Genomic DNA, 19,518 nt, shown 5'->3' on the forward strand with positions numbered 1-19,518 from the left:
TTTTTCGTAATAATAAATGCTAGGTTTAATGCCTCCAAAGGACTTTAATCCTTTTTGATAGACTGTGTTTTAAACCTATTGATATTTTAGTTTGGGCACTTTGTTTACTTTCTAAAGTTTGATCAAGTTCATAAACTTAACCAGCTGGGTTGGCCATGAAGGAGGTCATTTTACTATGTCTGAAAGTTGTAGGTTAAAGTCAGACACAGGCTATATATATAATTATTTTATTGGGGGCTCGTACAACTCTTAGCACAATCCATATATACATTCATTGTGCCAAGCACATTTGTACATTTGCTGCCCTCATCATTCTCAAAACACAGGCTTTATTTTTATGAAGTAAAATCAAGAACTATACATACCACATTCTGATTGTAAGTTGCAAGATCCAAGTACGCTGGAGGCAGTACAACTAGAAATGTGGGTTTTATAGTGCTTGGTTGGAAACAGGAATGTTTGTTATTTAAATGAGTTAATTGAAGTGACTAAAGGGGATATTGATAGGTTGGTCATAAGATAATATTTTTTAAACATTTTCTGAAGGCTGCTGAGAGAATTTCTGAGAAATGTCTTATATCAACATTCTTTCCACATCTCTAGTTTTCACCAGAGAAGTTTTTTATTACTGTAAATACTCGAGTATAAACAGACCCAAATATCAGCCGACGTACCTAATTTTACCACAAAACTGCATAAAAAATGTACTGAAAAACTCGACTTATACATGAGTATATAGTATTTATTGAGCCATGGCGGCTTAGTAGGTTATGCATAGGGCTATTAGTACAAGGTTAGTATTTAGAAGTCACCAATTACTCTTTGGGGAGAAAGATAAGAGGTTTTCTACTCCCATAAAAGAGTTGATCAGTCTCAGAAACTCAGAGGCAGTTTTACCCTGTCCTATCGGGTTGCTATGAGTTGGAATCAACTTCATGACAGTGAGGTTTTTTAAATTTTATTTTGTTTTGTTAATGTCTTTTTAAGGGTTTGAGGATTGCAGCTCAAATATGTGAAAGCTAAGATTGAGTCAGGACTCAGACCCGGGCTGATCATTCTCGATTTCTGAACTCATATATCTTTAATGTCCACTTAAATGCGGCCCCCCATCTTTTCTTTTGTTTTCTTTTAATCATTTTATTGGGGGCTCGTGCAACTCTTATCACAATACGTACATCCATCCATTATGTCTCGCACATTTGTACATTTGTTGCTCTCATCATTCTCAGAACAATTTCTTTCTCTTTGAGCCCTTGGTATCAGTTCCTCATTTTTCCCTCCCTTCCTACCCACCTCCCTCACGAACTCTTGATAATTTATAAATTATTATTATTTTGTAATATCTTACACTGTCCAACTTCTCCCTTCACCCACTTTTCTGTTGTCAGTCCCCCAGGGAGGGGGTTATTTGTAGATCCTTGTGATCGATTTCCCCTTTATTCCCACCTTCCCCTTCCCCTCCTGGTATCACTACTCTCATTATTGGTCCTGAGGGGTTTATCGGTCCTGGATTCCCTGTGTTTTGAATTCTTATCTGTACCAGTGTACATTATGTGGTTTAGTCGGATTTGTAAGGTAGAATTGCGATCATGATAGTGGGTGGGGATGAAGCATTAAGGAACTAGAGGAAAGTTGTATGTTTCATCATCACTTACATGCTTTTCTTAAGACCCTGAAACCATGATCACAAATCTTTAAACCAAGAATATAAATCCTGGGAAGTGTTTGGCTATATATAAGAAGCGTTTTACACGTTGATTGTTGGTAAAACAATGTAACCCATGAGTTGCCCCTTCAATTTTAGATGTATAGCTTAGTGAAATAAAAAGAAACACTAAAAATCAAAGCAGAAATCAACCTAATTGCAGATAATGGAGAAAAGTCAACAAAGCCGAAAGGTAATTCTTTTGTATTTAGCACTTTAAGCCATGCTATCTTGATGTAAATCACTAATGTTAGCAGTGAGAAAAATGAGCTCTCATTACTGATTCCATGGATATGAAATGGATAATAAAGGAATATTATGAACAATTTTATGCCCATAAATTTAGTAATTTAGATGGAATTGACCAGTTCTTGGACGATACAATCTACCAGAATTTAAAAACAAAAACTAGCTGTCATCAAGTTGATTCTGACTCAGTAGCAACATTATAGGACAGAGCAGAACTGCCCCTGTGGGTTTCCTAGACTGATTCTTTTTTCTTTCTTCCAATTAATCATTTTATTGGGAGCTCTTAAGGATAATTATAACATTCCATAATTCAGTTAGATCAAGCATAATTGTACAGTTGTTACCACAATCAGTTTCTAAACATTTCCCTTTTTCTTGAACTTTTTGGTATCAGCTCCTAGACCAATTCGTTATGGGGGTGTAAAGCCTCAGTTTTCTCCCACAGAGCAGCTGGTAGTTTCAAATTGCTGACCTTGCAGTTAGCAGCCCAACTTGTAATCCACTGCATTACACCACCAGGGCTCCTAAAATTTACAAAAGGAGAAACATAAAAAGAAGAGAATCTGAAAAGAAATTAAATCAATAATCAGTAACCTTTTGTGTTGTTTTAATTAGTATTCTATATTTCTAGCTTCTGATATCCACTGCAGTGGCTGCACAGCACTCGTTCATGTTTAAAGGGTTTCTTAAGGAAGTTGACAGGTTGTAATGCAAGTGAGAAATGCTCAGGAGATAGAGTTGTTTATCGGCACATGTCACAAAGTTTTTTCAGGTCTGCTAATAAATACCTAAAGGGACACACCATTCCACTGTAAGCCTGTAAGCCTAAGCCTTACTCCACAAGCTAGCCTCCTGCACAAAAAGCACTCAGTTTTACTTGCTCCATGGGCTGGGAATTCCATCACTGTTCCATGCTCTTGCTCCTGGTTCTCCTGCTTTTCCTCTGATGTTATAGATATCTTCTGAATTCAAGAGGTTAACTGTACAGGGATTTCAGGTCCAGCAGATGCATTCCACTCCTGGCTCTTGCTGGTAACGAGATTCCCTCCCCCTGCTTCTCAGAAGGGCTCATTTTATACTTGCAGGATGACTGTCCAGGGAATCTTGTTTACAGTTACTCACAGGCGAATCCTATCAATATCTTCCCCCACCTTCTTAGTGGGAGTTAGAGACTGGCTAGAAAAGCCACATTAAACAAGCCACCATTCCTTCATCTTTCAAAGCAGAAATACCACGTCCAGATGGTTTCTGATGCTTGGTAAATTCTTCCAAGCATTTAAGAAAGAAGTAATACGAATTCCTTTACAATCTTATCTAGAAAAAAGAAGCAGAGGAGATACTTCCTAACTCATTCTGAGCTAAGCTTTACCCTGATAACCCAAACTAGACAAACATTACACGAGAGAAAAACTACAGACCAAATCTCTCATGAGTCTAGATGTAATGCCCTTCTAGTGAATGGATAAACAGAATGTGTTGTACACATACAATGGAATATCATTTCACCATAATTGAAAACGAAATTTTAATACATGCTGACATGGGTGATCTTAAAAATTATTATACAATATCTAGGGTTTGGGGGCTGTAGCTCTTTAGGAACAACAGATCTCCAGGCCTTTGTCTGGGCACCACTAGGTGGGTTTGAAATGGCAGTGTTAGCCAGAGTGAGCAATATACTGCCCTTGGAGGAGTCCTGGAACAATCCAGGGGACTGCAAAAGCAGATGCCTACACTTTATCCTGGGTTATGTTTTCTTCTGTTTTAGGGACAGCCATGTGCCTAATAATTTGAATTCTCTGATGGATATAAGAAAAATGAGTGAGTTTTAATCGTTCAGCTTTTTTCCTCTAAGAGCAGAATTGACACTTTTCAAGCTGTTTAGATGTTAATCCACAATTCTGAGATCATTCTGAAGGACGAATTCTTTTCTATCATGCTCTTAAAAATAAAAACGTAATTTAAGCATTGTGTATTTTTTTGTTTTAATATGTTTGATACAAAATTTATAGCATAATTATAGCATTGATTTGTTCAAGCACATAGGTTTCTTGTTAACTTAAAATTTCTAGGATAATAAATTATTTTAAGTTACTAATCAAAAGAGGTAAATCTTAATTTAATTCCAGTACCAGAATGTTGAAAACATTGTATAATCCTTCTTTTTTTTTCTCTCTCTCTTATAGGAAAAGTTAGAAGTTTAAGTTCATCTTTGTGGTCACTAACTCACTTGACGGCTTTGCATCTGAGTGACAACTCCCTGTCCCGCATTCCTTCAGACATTGCCAAGCTTCACAATCTGGTGTATCTGGACCTGTCCTCTAATAAAATTCGTAGTTTACCCGCAGAACTCGGAAACATGGTATCACTCAGGTATGCAAATGCAACTTAGAACATAACTATGTTGTCGTTAAATGTCATCGATTGAGTTGAGTTGGTTCCAACCCATAGTGACCTTATGCACAACAGAATGAAACACATCTTCACAAGCGTTCCATGCCGAGACCACCATTGCAGCCACTGTAAGTCCATCTCACTTTCTGCTGCTACTCTACTTTATCAAGCGTGGTGTCCTGTCAGCACCGGACTCTCCTGACAACATGTTCAGAGTGTTTAAGATGAAGTCTTCCCATCCTTGCCTCTAAGGAGCACTCTTGCAACTATAACCCCCCCTAAACAAAATAGATCATTAGGTTGTTTTTTGTTTTTAACAGTTTTATTAACATAAGTTCACATCATACACTTCGATAGTTCAATCAGAGAGCTATGCAGTCATCACCCCAATCAATTTTAGAACATATTCTTGTACTTATTGTTACTAGTTCCCATTTCCCCCCAAGCCTCCACTGCCACACCCTTAAGAGCTTATCAATCCAACTATCTTTATAGATTTACACATCTGTATTTCACTTAAGAAAAACTTAAGAGGAAAAAAAAAAAGAAAAACTTAGAAAGCAAAATGAAAAACCCGATAACAAAATAAAATCTAGAAAAACCTCAATCAAAAAGAAGCCAAGTATGTTTAAAACTACAACATATTTCAAATGCGTCAGGTGGGAGATCAAACGTTAAATTTAAATTTATGCCTGCCACAATCCACTTTCCAGTGTACTCTATCTGATAGCAAGGATGTTCATGTCCCTAGTCTGGTCAGAGGAGATTCACTGGAGGCTTCATCCTTGTGGGAACTCTGCAAATAGATTTTGGGCTTTCACTACCATCCATAGCTTTCTGCAAACTGGGTACTCAGAACTTAAGCTCCAATTCCACTCTGTTCTTCAGTATTTGACTTTATTATTTATAATCCTTAGATCACACTGGCTGGTATACTCCTTTCATGTGGATTTAGCTGTCACCTCACTTGGGTGGCTCCTTGCTTTAAAATAAGCCTTTAACCCCCTAGACTATTCTTTCTGATAGCCAGGCACCATGTGATCTCTCATGAAGACAAGTATCAATTAGGACCCATGTCACAAGAACTAATTGTTTTTAGATTAAGGCTACAATTCATTGGAGTCCTGGTGGCACAGTGCTGAGGTGTTGGGCTGTGAACCGAAAAGTCAGCAGTTCAAAACCACCAACCGCTCTCTGGGGAAAGATGAGCCTTTCTACTCCCATAAAGTGTTACAGTCACAGAAACCCACAGGAGCAGATTATCATCCTCTCCTATAGCATCACCATGAGTTGTAATCGATTGATGGCAGTGAGTTTGTTTTTTAAAGGGCTACAATTAAGTGGGATCTCAAAATCCACTCACATATATTTTATATATGTCCCTTGTTCACTTTAGAAATAACGTTTTCCTTTTATTGGGGAACATTATAAGTTATTTCTATTGGTAGTATCTTTAATTTAGCTAGTGGTATAGAATTTAAAAGATTTGTTTAGAAAAGGAACGTATACATTTATAGAGCAGCTTTGGGGGCCAAAGTACATGGATTGTTGACTTGTATAGATTAAAATCTTAAGTGATTGGACACTATTTGCACAAACAGTGAGGGTTGGAGATAAGGTAAAACTTCCAATAGCACTCATTCACAAAGGGCCAATCCTGCTTGCTAGCTTAAGACATGTAAAAAAACAAAGAGAACAGAACATGAAAATAGCAATCATTCAGAAGTCCTGAGCCAACAGTTATTGAGCACTGTTGTGAAAAACTATCACTTTAGTAGTATTGGAACAGTATATACCTTTTATGTAAAAGTTGCTAGAAAATTGTCAGCTAAAAAATGTTCAAGTAGATCCATTGTCTGAAATTTTTATTGTTGTTTTATGTAATATACTTTATTCTTGAACTAAAATTTTGAGATCAGATGAGAAAAACAGATCGAAGGAACTTACGTGCATTACCCCCCACACACACACACACACACACACACACACACACACACGCGCACTTACCTGACAGACATTCTTCACCATTGTGGTGCTTTTCCAAGAAGCCGTGAAGTCTTTTGGCTGTCTCAACGCTCACATGTACGATATTATTAAAGCCTAGACTTGAAAGCAGGTAGGATTACTTATAGGACACAGTATGGGATTTGGAATTTTGATAGAGCCATTTACATATTGTGTGTTCTTAGACAAACTTCTTAACCCCATTGAGCCTGTTGGTACATCTGGAAAGCTGCTGCAATACCTCCCCGGCAAGGCTGAGTTGAGGAGTATTTGAGATGATAGGTAATAAGCTATTAACACCTGCCTAGAGCATATTGGTATTTAATAAATATTAGTTGCTATTTTCTGTTAGATATTCTGTTGTATAAGGTGGATGAGTTGCCATAAAGCTGAATAGAAATCCAAAATCCAGCTAGTATGCTGATCCCAATGGAAAACCTTATCCTAATTCATATTACCTGCCTTTTCTGATTTGTTCCACTGGCTGCTCTACTGCCTTCTACCAAGTGCTACTAGAATAAAAGAATAAGAAACCTTCTTGAAAGTTTCTTTGCCTCTGTTACTCCCTTTAACTTTTTCCAAGACTCGGCGAGTATATACTACCAATAATTTTAATCCCTGGCACCAAATTTACTTAAAAGGTCTTCTTTCCCATATAATATAGTTCAAAATAAACAGGGATCAATTATTCAGAGCCATTTTTTCCATGTGTTTGATTTATGGTGCAGAAGTAGCAGGTTCATTAAAATTTTAAGAATGGAAAATTATAAAAATAATTCCCCTTCACACTTAAAAATGGAAGTAGTAGAAAATACAACTGTTGCAATGTTGGATGTCCTGATCTCCCTTTCCCTCTTCCTTTCTCCCCTAATCCCACAGGCACACAAATTCTTTTGATACTTACATTATTTGCAAAACAGTACAGTAATCATAAGTAGTTAAAATGACTGATGTCGTTTCTAAAATGCAACTTGAATACATTTGGAGAAATATTAATTGTAAACTTAATTGTGCCACTGTCACAAGCTACATTGAGTTGGTATTACAGGATTATTTGAGTTCTCCCTAAACAATTCACATGCTAGGATGTTTTCCCTTTCTCACTTTCTGAAACCTGAGTAGTAGATCCCAATGGAGCTAGACCACTAAAGTTATGAGGTGGTCTGTACGTCAGCACTGACTTGAAAATTGTGCCACCAGTGAGTTAGATGTAACAGTTGAGATGGCTTGTACACCCATGGAATCTAGCAACTTTACAGTGAGGGCTTATATTTTATATCAGGAGAAAGAGGAGGCTTTCTACTCTCACAAAGAATAATAGTCTTAGAAGCCCAACGGCACTTCTACCCTGCTTATAGGGTTGCTAGGTGTTGGTGAACTAGGTAGCAATGAGTTTTGAGTTTATATTTTGTATATCTTTTTTCTTGTTTCATTTTTCTAGTAATTTTCCCCCCTGTATTTAACTAAAATATTCATCTGTAGCCGTTTGATTTTCTTCTTTTTACCACATATAATTTGAAACCACTGACTAGAAAATGAATATGAAATTTTGTCATACTTGAGCTTATATTCCCAGAAATGATACTGTGTATTTTGTTTGTTAGTTAAAAGTTACTATGTCTTCTGACTGGAATTTTTACTTCAACAACAGGGAACTCCATTTAAATAACAACCTGTTACGAGTTCTACCATTTGAGCTGGGAAAACTGTTTCAGTTGCAGACTTTAGGCCTGAAAGGTATGACTTTCTTGTTCGCTTACTGACTTGCATGTGTCTTTGTATCTAAAGAAGCAGTGAGAGAGAAACATTTTATCAGGATTTGCAGGATCACTTTCTGCCAGAAGAAGCCAGCTCCTAGCACAATCACTACGGGTTTGGTAGTCGTAATTGTACAGCGATAATAAGTAAATATTATAGTAAAGTTATAGAGAGCATGAGAGATAAAAGAGATATATAGAAATAAATGGAGTCAGACACATTTTATGGTAGCATGCTCACCTCAGCCTCGCTTGGTGGTCCACGTGGAGGGAGTGAGAGCGAACTTTAATGCTCCCCAAGCTTTTATACTCTCTGGGGACATTGGGGACGTGCAGGCCACCACATTACAGGTGAAGACATACATCACAGGAAAGGGTTGTGCTACAGGTATTCCTGTGGATGGGAGGGGGTGATCTAGGGACATATGCACTACAGAAGGAGGAGGGATTGGGGGTGTACATGCAGCAAGATAGGTGGATCCTAGATTTCTGGTAGCAGCTTAACTAGACTTTGGGTCTCCATAGGAACCATTATCAGTTGGGTGTGAACTCCGCCCACAGGAACCAAACTAATGGCCTTAGGCTCCAGCATCAGGGAGCAAGGCCCCCCCCTCTCCCCCCTGGGATGAGACAGCAGTCTGGCAGCAAGTATCTGACTTCCCCCCACAACTTTCCCCTAAATGTTAACTATTTCTTAGATACATACCTCTGGTTTTCTCTCTTGTTTATTAGACTAGTAGAGTGTCTACTAATTTTTGTATTTATTCTTTGGGAAAATTCTTTTGCTCATAACCCAAACTTGCTTCTTCAGCCTATCTTTTATTACCTACGTTCTCTGGCAATACATTCCTGAGACAATACTTATTTTATCATGTTGCAAACAACTTTTTCCCTTTATACTCAAATCTCGAAAAATAGAGACTCTCAAAGTGCAATAAGCAGTAAGTTGAAAATTTGGATTTAAGCATATTTTTGAAACTTGTTTTATGCAGACTTGATTAGTGTATTAGAACATGGGACTACAATTTATTAAGTAAGAGTTGATGTTGTAAAGCCAACAACATTAAAAGTCACGTTTTACTATGTTGGTGCCATCTTTTTATCGCCTTAAATGATTCTTCGTTAGTTGTCTTAGTTTCTTAATGCTGTTATAACAGAAATAGCACAAATTGGGTAGCTTTGTGGAGCAGGAATTTATTTTCTCAAAGTTGAGTCCGGAGGTTCAAATTCAGGACAGTGTTAAAATTTTCTCAGTCATGCTTTAAGCCATGTCCTACAAATTTTGATAATACAGGCAATCACCAAGTCATGAACATCTGACTCACATACAACCTGTAGTTATAGATTAACCCGTATATATCATCCCTTGAGCACAAACTCTGAGCCTGCACAGAGTGGGACTGAGTGGTGCCTTGCACCAAAGGGCAATCCCTGTACCTCCCCAGCCTTGGGCAGTGCCCACCTCCAACTCAGCTTGGAAGATGATGGTGGTATATATGGCAGGCAATGTCGCTTCAGCCACAGCTCTGGAGCTGGCATGGGCTCAGCTGAGGCTGAAGGGGGGAGAGGGGTGGGGCAAGAACTAGGCAGGAGGCTGAGGTATGACCCTAGCTTCACTTCACAGAGTTGGATGCCAGGCTCCAAGGACAATGGAGAGGAACAATCACTACTGCTAGAGGCACCTCTAGGGGCTGGGGACTTTTCACCTAAATCACCGTCAATATACAATAGGTCCTAATAATAAAGTCATTAGTTTATGATGCATGTCAAAACATTATCATTACTGTACTATGTTAAAAATGTTTTGGTGTTTCTTTAATTTTTTTTCTTTTGCACAGAAAGGCACATAATAAGACAAACATTTGATTAACTGACAAATATAATATAAATATATATTAAAAATATATAATATAAATATAAACACCTAAGTGTTCTGAATTAATGTATAAATTTGAGTTAAGGATAGGCTTAGTAATGAAGCTCTTGGTAAGCCAGAGACTGCGTATATTATGTTATCATCTTCATTCACTTCAGTGTGGTTTTATATTTCTCTTTGACTAATAGATTTACAAGTATATTGTTTAGTTTCTAAATAGTTGGAGATTTTCATTCCTTTGTATTAAGATTTTTTGTTTTATTCCATTGATTTGTTGAAATTTTTTTATGGCCAACATACCTGTTTTGGGATGTGTTTTTAGGGAACTAGTAGAGAATGTATAGTCTACTGTTATTGTCAGGAGGTGTTCTATAAAATTATTAGATTCTCTGTGTTAGTCTAATATCTGTTGGACTGATAGTGTTAAAGGTCGTTAGGTGGCATAGTGGGTTGTGTGTCTGGCTGCTAACCGCAAAGTCAGCATTTTGAAACTGTCAGCTGCTCCACGGAAGAAAGATGAGACTTCCTAGTCCAGTAAAGAGTTACAGTCTTGGAAACTCACAGGGATGGTTCTACACAGTCCTTATAGGATCACTGAGTTTGAATTGATGATAATGAGTTTGAGTGAGGGTGTTTTTGAGTTCTGTGTATTTCTATCAGTTGTTGAGAGAAGCGTGTTCAAGTCTCCAGCTATAATTGTTGATTTGTTTTGCTTTACATTCTATTTTTACTTCAAATGTTTTGTACTTCTCCTGTTTCATAAAGAACATGTTTAGAATTGTCATGGAGGCACGGGTACCCTGGTGGTGTGGGCTAGGTGCTGGACTGTTAAGCACAAGATTGACAGTTCAAACCTACCAGCCACTCTGTGGGAGAAAGTTAAGGCTGTTTGCCCCCCTGTAGAGTTGCTGAGTCTTAAACAACTCAGTGACAGTGAGTTTGGTTTTATGTCTTAGAGGAGTATCTTTTATTATTGCATAATCCTGCCTTCTGTTTATGGTAATTTCATTTCCTTTGGCGTTCGTTTTACGTGTTATTAATGTCGTTACTCCTACTTTCTTTTGATTAATGTTTCAACTTACTGTTTATTGCACTTTGAGAGAGTCTCTATTTTTCGAAGACCAGGCTGTGTTTTGTTCTGTTGTCAGAACTCACTAGGTGGCTTATAACACTGATTATAATAGGATTCTGGATTACCAGATTTGTTTCAGCACTTGTGCCACTCTGGCTTACATGGTTTATGATAAGAAATCCTATGTCATTTGGATTATTTTTCTTGGCATCTTTAAAGATTTCTTTGTTTCTCTTTAGTGTTCAAAAGTGTAGTTTTGATGTGGAATCCTTTGAGTTTGTTTTGTTTGGGATTTGTTCAGGTTATTGAATCTGTAAGTTTGGGTATGTTTTTAATACTGCCTTTGGCCTTCTATCGTTCCATACATAAGTGTTGTTGTATATGTTGTTATAGTCCCACAGATCTCTGAAAATCACCCCCTCCCCCTAGTATGCCTTGATTCTCTTGTTACTCTTGAGTGATTTCTCTCTATTTTTCATTTCAGTGATTCCCCTCCCCCCATTCCCTTCATTTTGTTAATGAGCCACTCACTAAGCTTTTTAATTTCATATTATATTTTTCAGCACTAAAATTTTCATATTGGCTACTTTCATCCAATGTTTACGTACAGAGAATTTCGTTTTCTTTGCTGAGTCTTCCTTTTTAAATTATTTGACTTCATGTTTATAAATGCATATGAAGCATTTTTATCAACTGAGACTTATGTAGGTTGAAGTCTGGGAAGAGTAGTCATAACACAGTTAACCCCAAAGAAGGACACACTACCCTCTACTGATTGTGGTCATTGAATAGGAAGCCCTATCTGAGTTTTAATTGGCCTGTTCCTATGGCAATGTCTTGTGAAATATAGTAAGAATCAGTTCCTCACATGGTCCAACTAAAACTAATAAAAACAAATGCCAAATTGCTCCCACATTTAGCGATACATAAAGCACCTTCTGAAAGGCTTTGAGATTTATTTTGTTGCTATTAGGTCTCATGAAGTCAGTACTGACTCATAGCTCCATGTCCAATATGAGGAAACAGTTCAGTCCTGTGCCATGCTCACAATTACTGTGTGAGCCTACTATGTCAGTCCATCTCATTGAGGGTTTTCTACTTTACTGAGCATAATGTCCATTTGGAAGAACTGGTCCCTCTTGATAGCATGTCCAAGAGTGTGAGTCTTTTATCAGGGAAAAGAGTGAATCTTTTCTCAGGGAGAAATGGGCTGCACTTCCTCCAAGACAGATTTGTTTCTTCTCCGGTAGTCCATGGTACTTTCAATATTCTTCAACAATTCCATAATTCAAGTATATCAATTCTTCCGTGTCATATTCATTATCTAGCTTTCATATACATATGAAGCAATTAAAATATGCCAAGGCTTGGGTCAAAGATTTATTTATGTAAATTCTTGTGATTGTTTTATTTTGGGCACTTAAAATTAACTTACAGATGACTCAAGGTCCTGGAATTTTTTTTGCCACCCTTTTTATGTTAACCCTTAAAACCAAACTTGCTCTTATCTTTGATCTTTTTATTACGATATCAGGAGGGTTTTAAAAATCTTAAGTGTGAGATTGTATTTGACTTCATTGCATTGTTAAATTTGGTTGTCTGGTTCATTATAGTTACGATAACTATAATGATAGTCATCGTCATGACTGTCCCACGACTTGTCTATTAGTTTGTTGTACTGTGATGATGTGTGATGCTGGAAGCTATGACACTAGTATTTCAGATGCTATCAGGGTCACCCAAAGTGAACAGAGCTTCCAGACTAAGAAAACAAAGAAGGACTCCACTCCCCACTTCAGAGGAAGAAGTCGCCGAAAACCTTATGCATAATATCTTTGAAGGAATGTCAAATACTGAAAGCCTAAACAAAAGAAGCAGAACATTGTCAGAGACAATGCTGGCGGGTGGGCCTATCGGGTTCAAGGGCACTTGAATGTGACTGAAGAGGAGCTGATTTCTTGGAAGGGTGTGGACCATGGTAACTCTTAGTTCAGTAAGCATATGGGAGTAGAACTTTCTGGATCTTCATTTGCTCATGGTGCACAACTCAAGATAAAGAGAAACAGCTGCAAAAATCTTTCAGTGGTTGGAACTTGGAATGTGCAAAGTATACGTTTAGGAAAATTGGAAGTGGTCAAAAATGAAATGGTATGCATAAAAGTGGATATGCTAGGTATTAATGAGCTGAAATGGACTGGTATTTGGCTATTTTGAATCAGAAAATTGTATAATTTGTTATGCCAGGAATAACAAGAGGATGGTGTGGCATTTTATTGTCAGAGGAACTCGTGATGAACCCATCATGCAGTACAGTCCTGCCTAAAAGGGTTGTATATATCTACCTTTGAGGAAATCTAATCACTACAGTTATTCAACTGTATGCACCAAACACGAAAGCTAGTGGTGAAGAAATTGAATAATTCTACTGAAAATTTCAGTTGGAAATTAATCAAACATTCATTCAAAATGCATTATTATAGGTGATTGGAATGCAAAAGTTGGAAACAGAAAGGAACAGTAAGTGGAAAATGAGTTTGGTGATAGAAATCAAGTTGGAGATGGCATGAGTGAATTTTGCTAAACAAACAACTTGTTCATAGCAAATACCTTTTTTCAAAAACAAAAGGTTGCTATGCACATGTACTTCCCCAGATGGAATTCACAGCAAACAAATTGACTACATCTCTGGGAAGACAACAATGGAGAAACGCATTATCAGCAACTGAAACCAGACTAGGGGACTCACCATAGAACACTACACCAATTGCTCATGTGTAAATTTAGGATAAAACTGAAGGAAAGTAAAACAAGTCCACGGAAATGAAAATACGACCTTGAGTCTAATCTCACCTGAATTTCGAAAGCATCTCCACAGATTTGACACATTGAACACTAATGACGGAAGGCTTGATGAGCTGTAGGGGGGACAGCAAGACCATCATTCATGAAGAAAGCAAAAAGATAATTAAAAACAGGAACGAAATGACCAAAGTGTATGTCAGCAGAGACGCAGAAGTTTGCTCTTAATCATAGAGTAGCTAAATCAAATGGAAGAAAGGAAGAAGAAAAAGAGCTGAACATAAAATGGCAGCGGAGAAGACAAAGCCAAATGTAACGAAATGTGCAAGGACCTAGAATTAGAAAAACAGAAAGGAAGAGCGTGTTGCTCAGCATATATGAACCTGAAAGGACTCAAGAAAAAAGTCAAGTCTCAGATTGCAATTTTGAAAGATTCTATAGGCAAAATATTGAATAATCCAGAAAGCATCAAGAGAAGATGGAAAGAATACACAGCATATGAGCAAGAACCATTGAGTCCTGCCAAAGGAAGATGTTCAAACTGCAAGGCTCCTGGAACTGATGGAATGCCCGAGATGTTTCAGAAAGCTGAAGAAGCACAGGAAGCACTCATTCATCTATGCCAGGAAATTTAGGAGACAGCTACTTGGCTAACTAACTGGAAGAGATCCATATTTGTGCCAATTCCAAAGAAAGATGACCTAACAAAATGCTCTAACTGTAGAATGATATTGCTATGGCACACAAGTAGAATTTTGCTTAAGATAATCCAACAATGGCTGCAGCAACACATTGACAGGGAACTGCCAGAAGTTCTGGATGGATTCTAAAGAGGACATGGAACAAGGGATATTATTGCTCATGTCAGCTGGATCTTGGCTTAAAGCAGAGAATACCAGAGAGATGCTTAAGTGTTTCATTGACTATGCAGAGGTATTTTACTGTGTGGACCATAATAAACTGTGTGTAACTTTGAGAAGAATGGGAATTCTAGAACAATTTGTTGTGTCATTTGTGACTTGCATATGGATCAAGAGGCAGCTGTGTGGACAGTACAAGGGTAATACTTTGTGATTTTAAATCCGGAAAAGTGTGTGTCAGGATTGTATCCTTTTCACCATACTTAACTTTTAATGCTGAGCAAATCATCAGAGAAGCTGGATTATGTGAAAAAGAGTACAGCATAAGGATGTGAGGAGAACCTGAAGCACTTACTGATAAAAATCAAGGATTGTAGCCTTCAGTATGGATTAGAATTCAGTGTAAGGAAAAACCCAAATTTTTGCAAACTGGACTAACATGTAACATCATGATAAATAGAGAAAAGATTGAAGTTGTGTAGGATTTTATCTTACTTGTATCCACAATCAATGCTCATATCCAAAATCAATGCTCATGGAAGCAGCAGTCAAGAGCTCAAAAGATGTATTAGGGAAATCCTGCTGGACAAGGCCTTTTAGAGTATTGAGCACGAGGACATTTCTTTGAGTACTAAGATTCACCTGGCCCATCCACTGCCTCACATGCATGTCAAAGTCAGACATTGAATAAGGACCCTAGAAGAATTGATGCATTTGAATTGTCATATTTGAAAAGATAATTGAGAGGGTCCCATAGGTTGCTGAAAGGACTAACTGATCTGTATTGGAAGAAGGGCAGAGTAGTGGTTCTCAACATTCCTAATGCTGAGAACCTTTAATACAGTTCCTTATGTTGTGGTGACCCCCCCCCCCCAACAATGAAATTATTTTTGTTGCTATTTCATAACTGTAATTCTGCTACTGTTATGAATCGGGCGATCCCCAAAAGGGTCCCAGCCCACAGGCTGAGAGCTGCTGCCTTAGAAGCAAGAATGACAAGATTTTTTTATCTTATTTTGACATACTGTCAGGAGACACCAGTCTCTCGAAAAGCAAAAAGGGGTAGGAATGGGGGCAACAACAAAAAAGGAAGGCCTTCAAGGAGTTGGATTGTCACTGTGGCTGCCTCAGTGGGCGCAGGCATAGAAACAATTGTGACGATGCATGGGACTATGCGGTGTTTCATTCTGTTGTGCGTAGGGTTGCTTTGGGTCGGAGCCAACATAGTGGCACCTAATAACAAAAATGTATGTCGCCTCTTCCTTTCTAAGCCCTCTTTCTGCTCCCGAAATTCAGTTTCATGATACTGACCAGGTAGGCAAACACGGAACACTGGTAGCAATCTTCTCATTAGATATCAAGTGTCAGTACTTCTTTTCAGGAGATTTATCTATGAAACAAACAGTCATTTTGAGTCTTCATAGTCAAAATTTTTTTCTATGGTTTGATAGGTTGGTAATAATCACATGCACCGTCATAACCGGTGTGATGTTTTGATACTTTGTACATTTATAAATATTTAAATATTTTCCTGAAAATATTTCCAGGAAATCCACTTACCCAGGATATATTGAACCTCTATCAGGAACCAGATGGAACACGAAGGTTGTTAAGCTATTTGCTCGATAATTTGGCAGGTACTGCAAAAAGAAGTAAGTAGTTATTTGTTTAAATCATTTTTATTAGGAAGATACGTAAGAATATTGCTTAATTTTCAATTCTATGTTCAACTAGTTTCAACAGAGCAGCCACCTCCAAGATCTTGGATTATGCTACAAGAACCAGACAGAACAAGGCCAACTGGTTGGTGATCTCTTTTTCCCTTCCTACTTCTTGTGGGTTTTTCTAAACATAACAGTATTGTTGATGTAGATTAGGGGCTTTATAAAGGGAGACTTTTATGGTTAATTTGATTTGGGAAGTAATAAGAAAGACTAAATTCATACACATTTGACATCTATGTATATTGTGCTGTGTAGAAAGTATGCTATACAACTTGACTCCTCAATTTGGGAAATTTTATTTCTTGGGACATTATATATATATATGTGGATATATTTTTGGTGCTTATAGCATGGAGTTGTGTGTGTTGCGGGGGGTGGGGAGAGCTTATAGGTTGTTGGCCTACATGGCTAGAGCACAGGTGCTGTTTTAAATACTTTATCCCACTCAAAATGTCAGTGGTGTCTCTGTTGAGAAATCTGCAAAAAATTATTCACAATCAGTTATATATTTACACACAAAAATCTTCTTTGCAATCTTTTTTTCTTTCTAGCATAAAACTTTCATGTTCCAATTAGTATCTGGCAGCACAGAATTAGTAGATAGCCAAAACTTGCACTTGCAAGGGAAAATTGAACCAATGACTTCTAATTTCATTTTAATGAATTTAGAATTTGTCAAAAATAGATGAAGAATTTCCATGGTGTGGGTAGCAGGATTTGGTCTGTGATAGCCCCCATTTTTGCCTGTATTACAATAATTGGTTTTAAATTTCAAAAAATCAGTCATTGAAAATGTACAATTCTAGTCTTATACAGGTGAGGTCACCATGAGTCATTGGTTCTATGGAAGGAAGTTAGGCGTGACTAGTGAGGAGACTACCTCTCACATTAACATTGGGAGAGTAGTTGGTGGGGGCTGGGGTGTTGTAGAAATTAGAAACCTTGATCTTGGATGAGAAAAGGTTCTAGAATTTAGTCTTACAGCTTCCTAACCTCCTGTGTGCACCTCTTTAATAGGCAACACATATTTGCCCTTTTGTATGCCCTGGATATTTGGTATATAATAGCATATCAATATATATTGAATGAATAAAGTCAAATGTAGCTTTTAAATGAAATTATTACTGATTCTGTTTTTCCCCTGCCACATGTATGAATAAGTAAAGTTATCTTCCCTACAGCCTTGTTTTCTGTCATGTGCTACAATGTTCTTTGTGATAAATATGCGACCCGGCAGTTATATGGCTATTGTCCGTCTTGGGCACTAAATTGGGACTACAGGAAAAAGGCCATTATTCAAGAAATCTTGAGCTGCAATGCTGATATTATAAGTCTTCAGGTAAGTCATTCAGGTGTTTGTTTAAATTGCACAAATCCCCCAGAATTAATAAAAGGAAAGCAGAAATTTGGAATACATTACAGTGACAAAGCCCCAGCTTTCACAGTTCTTAAAATACTAGCTTTCCAATAGTTCACTCATTAAAAAAAAAAAAAAAAAAAAGGTTTTCTATGATTTGGCAGCAATGCATTTTCTTTCATATATGCACAGCATTTTCTAGCAACTTCAACTGGTATTATTGTAATCTTAAATGTGATTTCTTTTTTCTTAAATGTGATTTCAATAATTCTGGTAAAGGGTCATGTGAGAAATCACTGCAGAATTTTACTTGTTCCCTTTAGTTTTCTTAAAGCCTTCAATAGTAGGCCAGTAAATATTTGTTGGATGAATAAATGAAAGAATTGAGGGAGGTATCATTGATTGATATAACTAACACATCTGAAATTGAAATTATATGGAGGCATAGTTCTTACTGGTTGGGCTGCTAACTCCAAGGTAGGCCGTTTGAAGCCATCAGTTGCTTCTACTCCTATAAAGAGGTACAATCTTAAAAATTCACAGGGACAATTCTACCCTGCTTTTAGGGTCGCTATGAATAGGGACCAGCCCGATGGCAGTGAATTAGTGATTTTATTGAGTATGAATTTGCCAAACTCAACCAATAAACTCTGCTAAATGGTTATTGCACTTCTTAAAATTATATGTATACATATACATTAGCATTTCGTTTTCAGTGAATCCTAGGAGCAGTTTCTACCTGCTTCACTTCTCAGCACTGGTCCAGATTAGACAAATGGGTTAAGTTGGGATTTATGTATTTGCTGAGGTAGCTATCCTCCTTTAGCTGCGTGTTACCGCTTACACTATTTCATAGTTAGATGACCATGTCCCTGAATTGTTGCTGAATTGCCAAGATACAAATAGCTTTACCACAAGTGTCATTACAATAACTTGTGTGACTTTGACCAACTCCTTGACTTAGACTGTTGTTCCACATGAATTCTAAAACATAAGGACAAGGGTTTTTGTGTTTTTCCACTTCCTCGCTCCGAAACAATAAAGACTTGGTGATGGCAAAATGACAAGTAGTTCAGATTCGTTTCAGATAAATTGCGTTGAAATGATGCTGCATCATTTATTCAGCAGGCCTACCCTTTGATATTTTCAGCTCTCAAATACTCTTAATGTAAAGGGCTGGTTTTTTTTGTCTTACATAATTTTGCTGTTTATAATTTTTCAGGAGGTTGAGACGGAGCAGTATTACAGTTTTTTTATGGTAGAACTGAAAGAGCGTGGCTATAATGGATTCTTTAGTCCCAAGTCTAGAGCTCGAACGATGTCAGAACAAGAAAGAAAGCATGTTGATGGCTGTGCAATATTCTTCAAGACAGAAAAGTAAGTCACTGTGTTTTCAAGCGGAGAATTCTCCCAGCATGGGCAGGATTGGGACCAAGAATGTCGAAATTAGTCGGTAATTAAAAGAATGAGACACTAGATTATTAAAGAGAAACCTGTGGGGCTTTCTGTTTTATTTTTTTTAAGTACTGTTGTTTCTTCAGGTGTTGACCAGGGCTTAACTCCAATTGTTAATTGAAACACCATGTAGCTAACATTCCTCTAGGACAGTAGCAGAATTCTTAAGCTCATGCTCTGGAAAAGAATTGTTTAAAAACGATAAGATAGAAGTATTTCAACATGAAACCTAAACAGCAGATGACTACATTTTAATATGTTTGTAA

The 19,518-nt window shown here is 37.4% G+C and overlaps 1 protein-coding gene across 2 annotated transcripts in view; it reads left to right on the forward strand.

The window, feature by feature from the left end:
• The window catches only part of CNOT6 (CCR4-NOT transcription complex subunit 6), a 63,429-nt gene that overhangs the window by 34,159 nt on the left and 9,752 nt on the right, over positions 1-19,518 (forward strand). For both annotated transcript variants that reach the window (XM_004696839.2, XM_045284804.1), the window contains exons 3-8: positions 4,141-4,327; positions 8,004-8,089; positions 16,264-16,368; positions 16,451-16,519; positions 17,622-17,779; positions 19,020-19,174. In XM_004696839.2, coding sequence (XP_004696896.1) covers positions 4,141-4,327; positions 8,004-8,089; positions 16,264-16,368; positions 16,451-16,519; positions 17,622-17,779; positions 19,020-19,174 — 760 coding nt within the window. The remainder of the gene's footprint in view (positions 1-4,140; positions 4,328-8,003; positions 8,090-16,263; positions 16,369-16,450; positions 16,520-17,621; positions 17,780-19,019; positions 19,175-19,518) is intronic.

Source organism: Echinops telfairi, unplaced genomic scaffold (assembly GCF_000313985.2).
Source record: "Echinops telfairi isolate 266 unplaced genomic scaffold, ASM31398v2 ScPeMD7_7469;HRSCAF=8507_0, whole genome shotgun sequence".
Classification (NCBI taxonomy): Eukaryota; Metazoa; Chordata; class Mammalia; order Afrosoricida; family Tenrecidae; genus Echinops; species Echinops telfairi.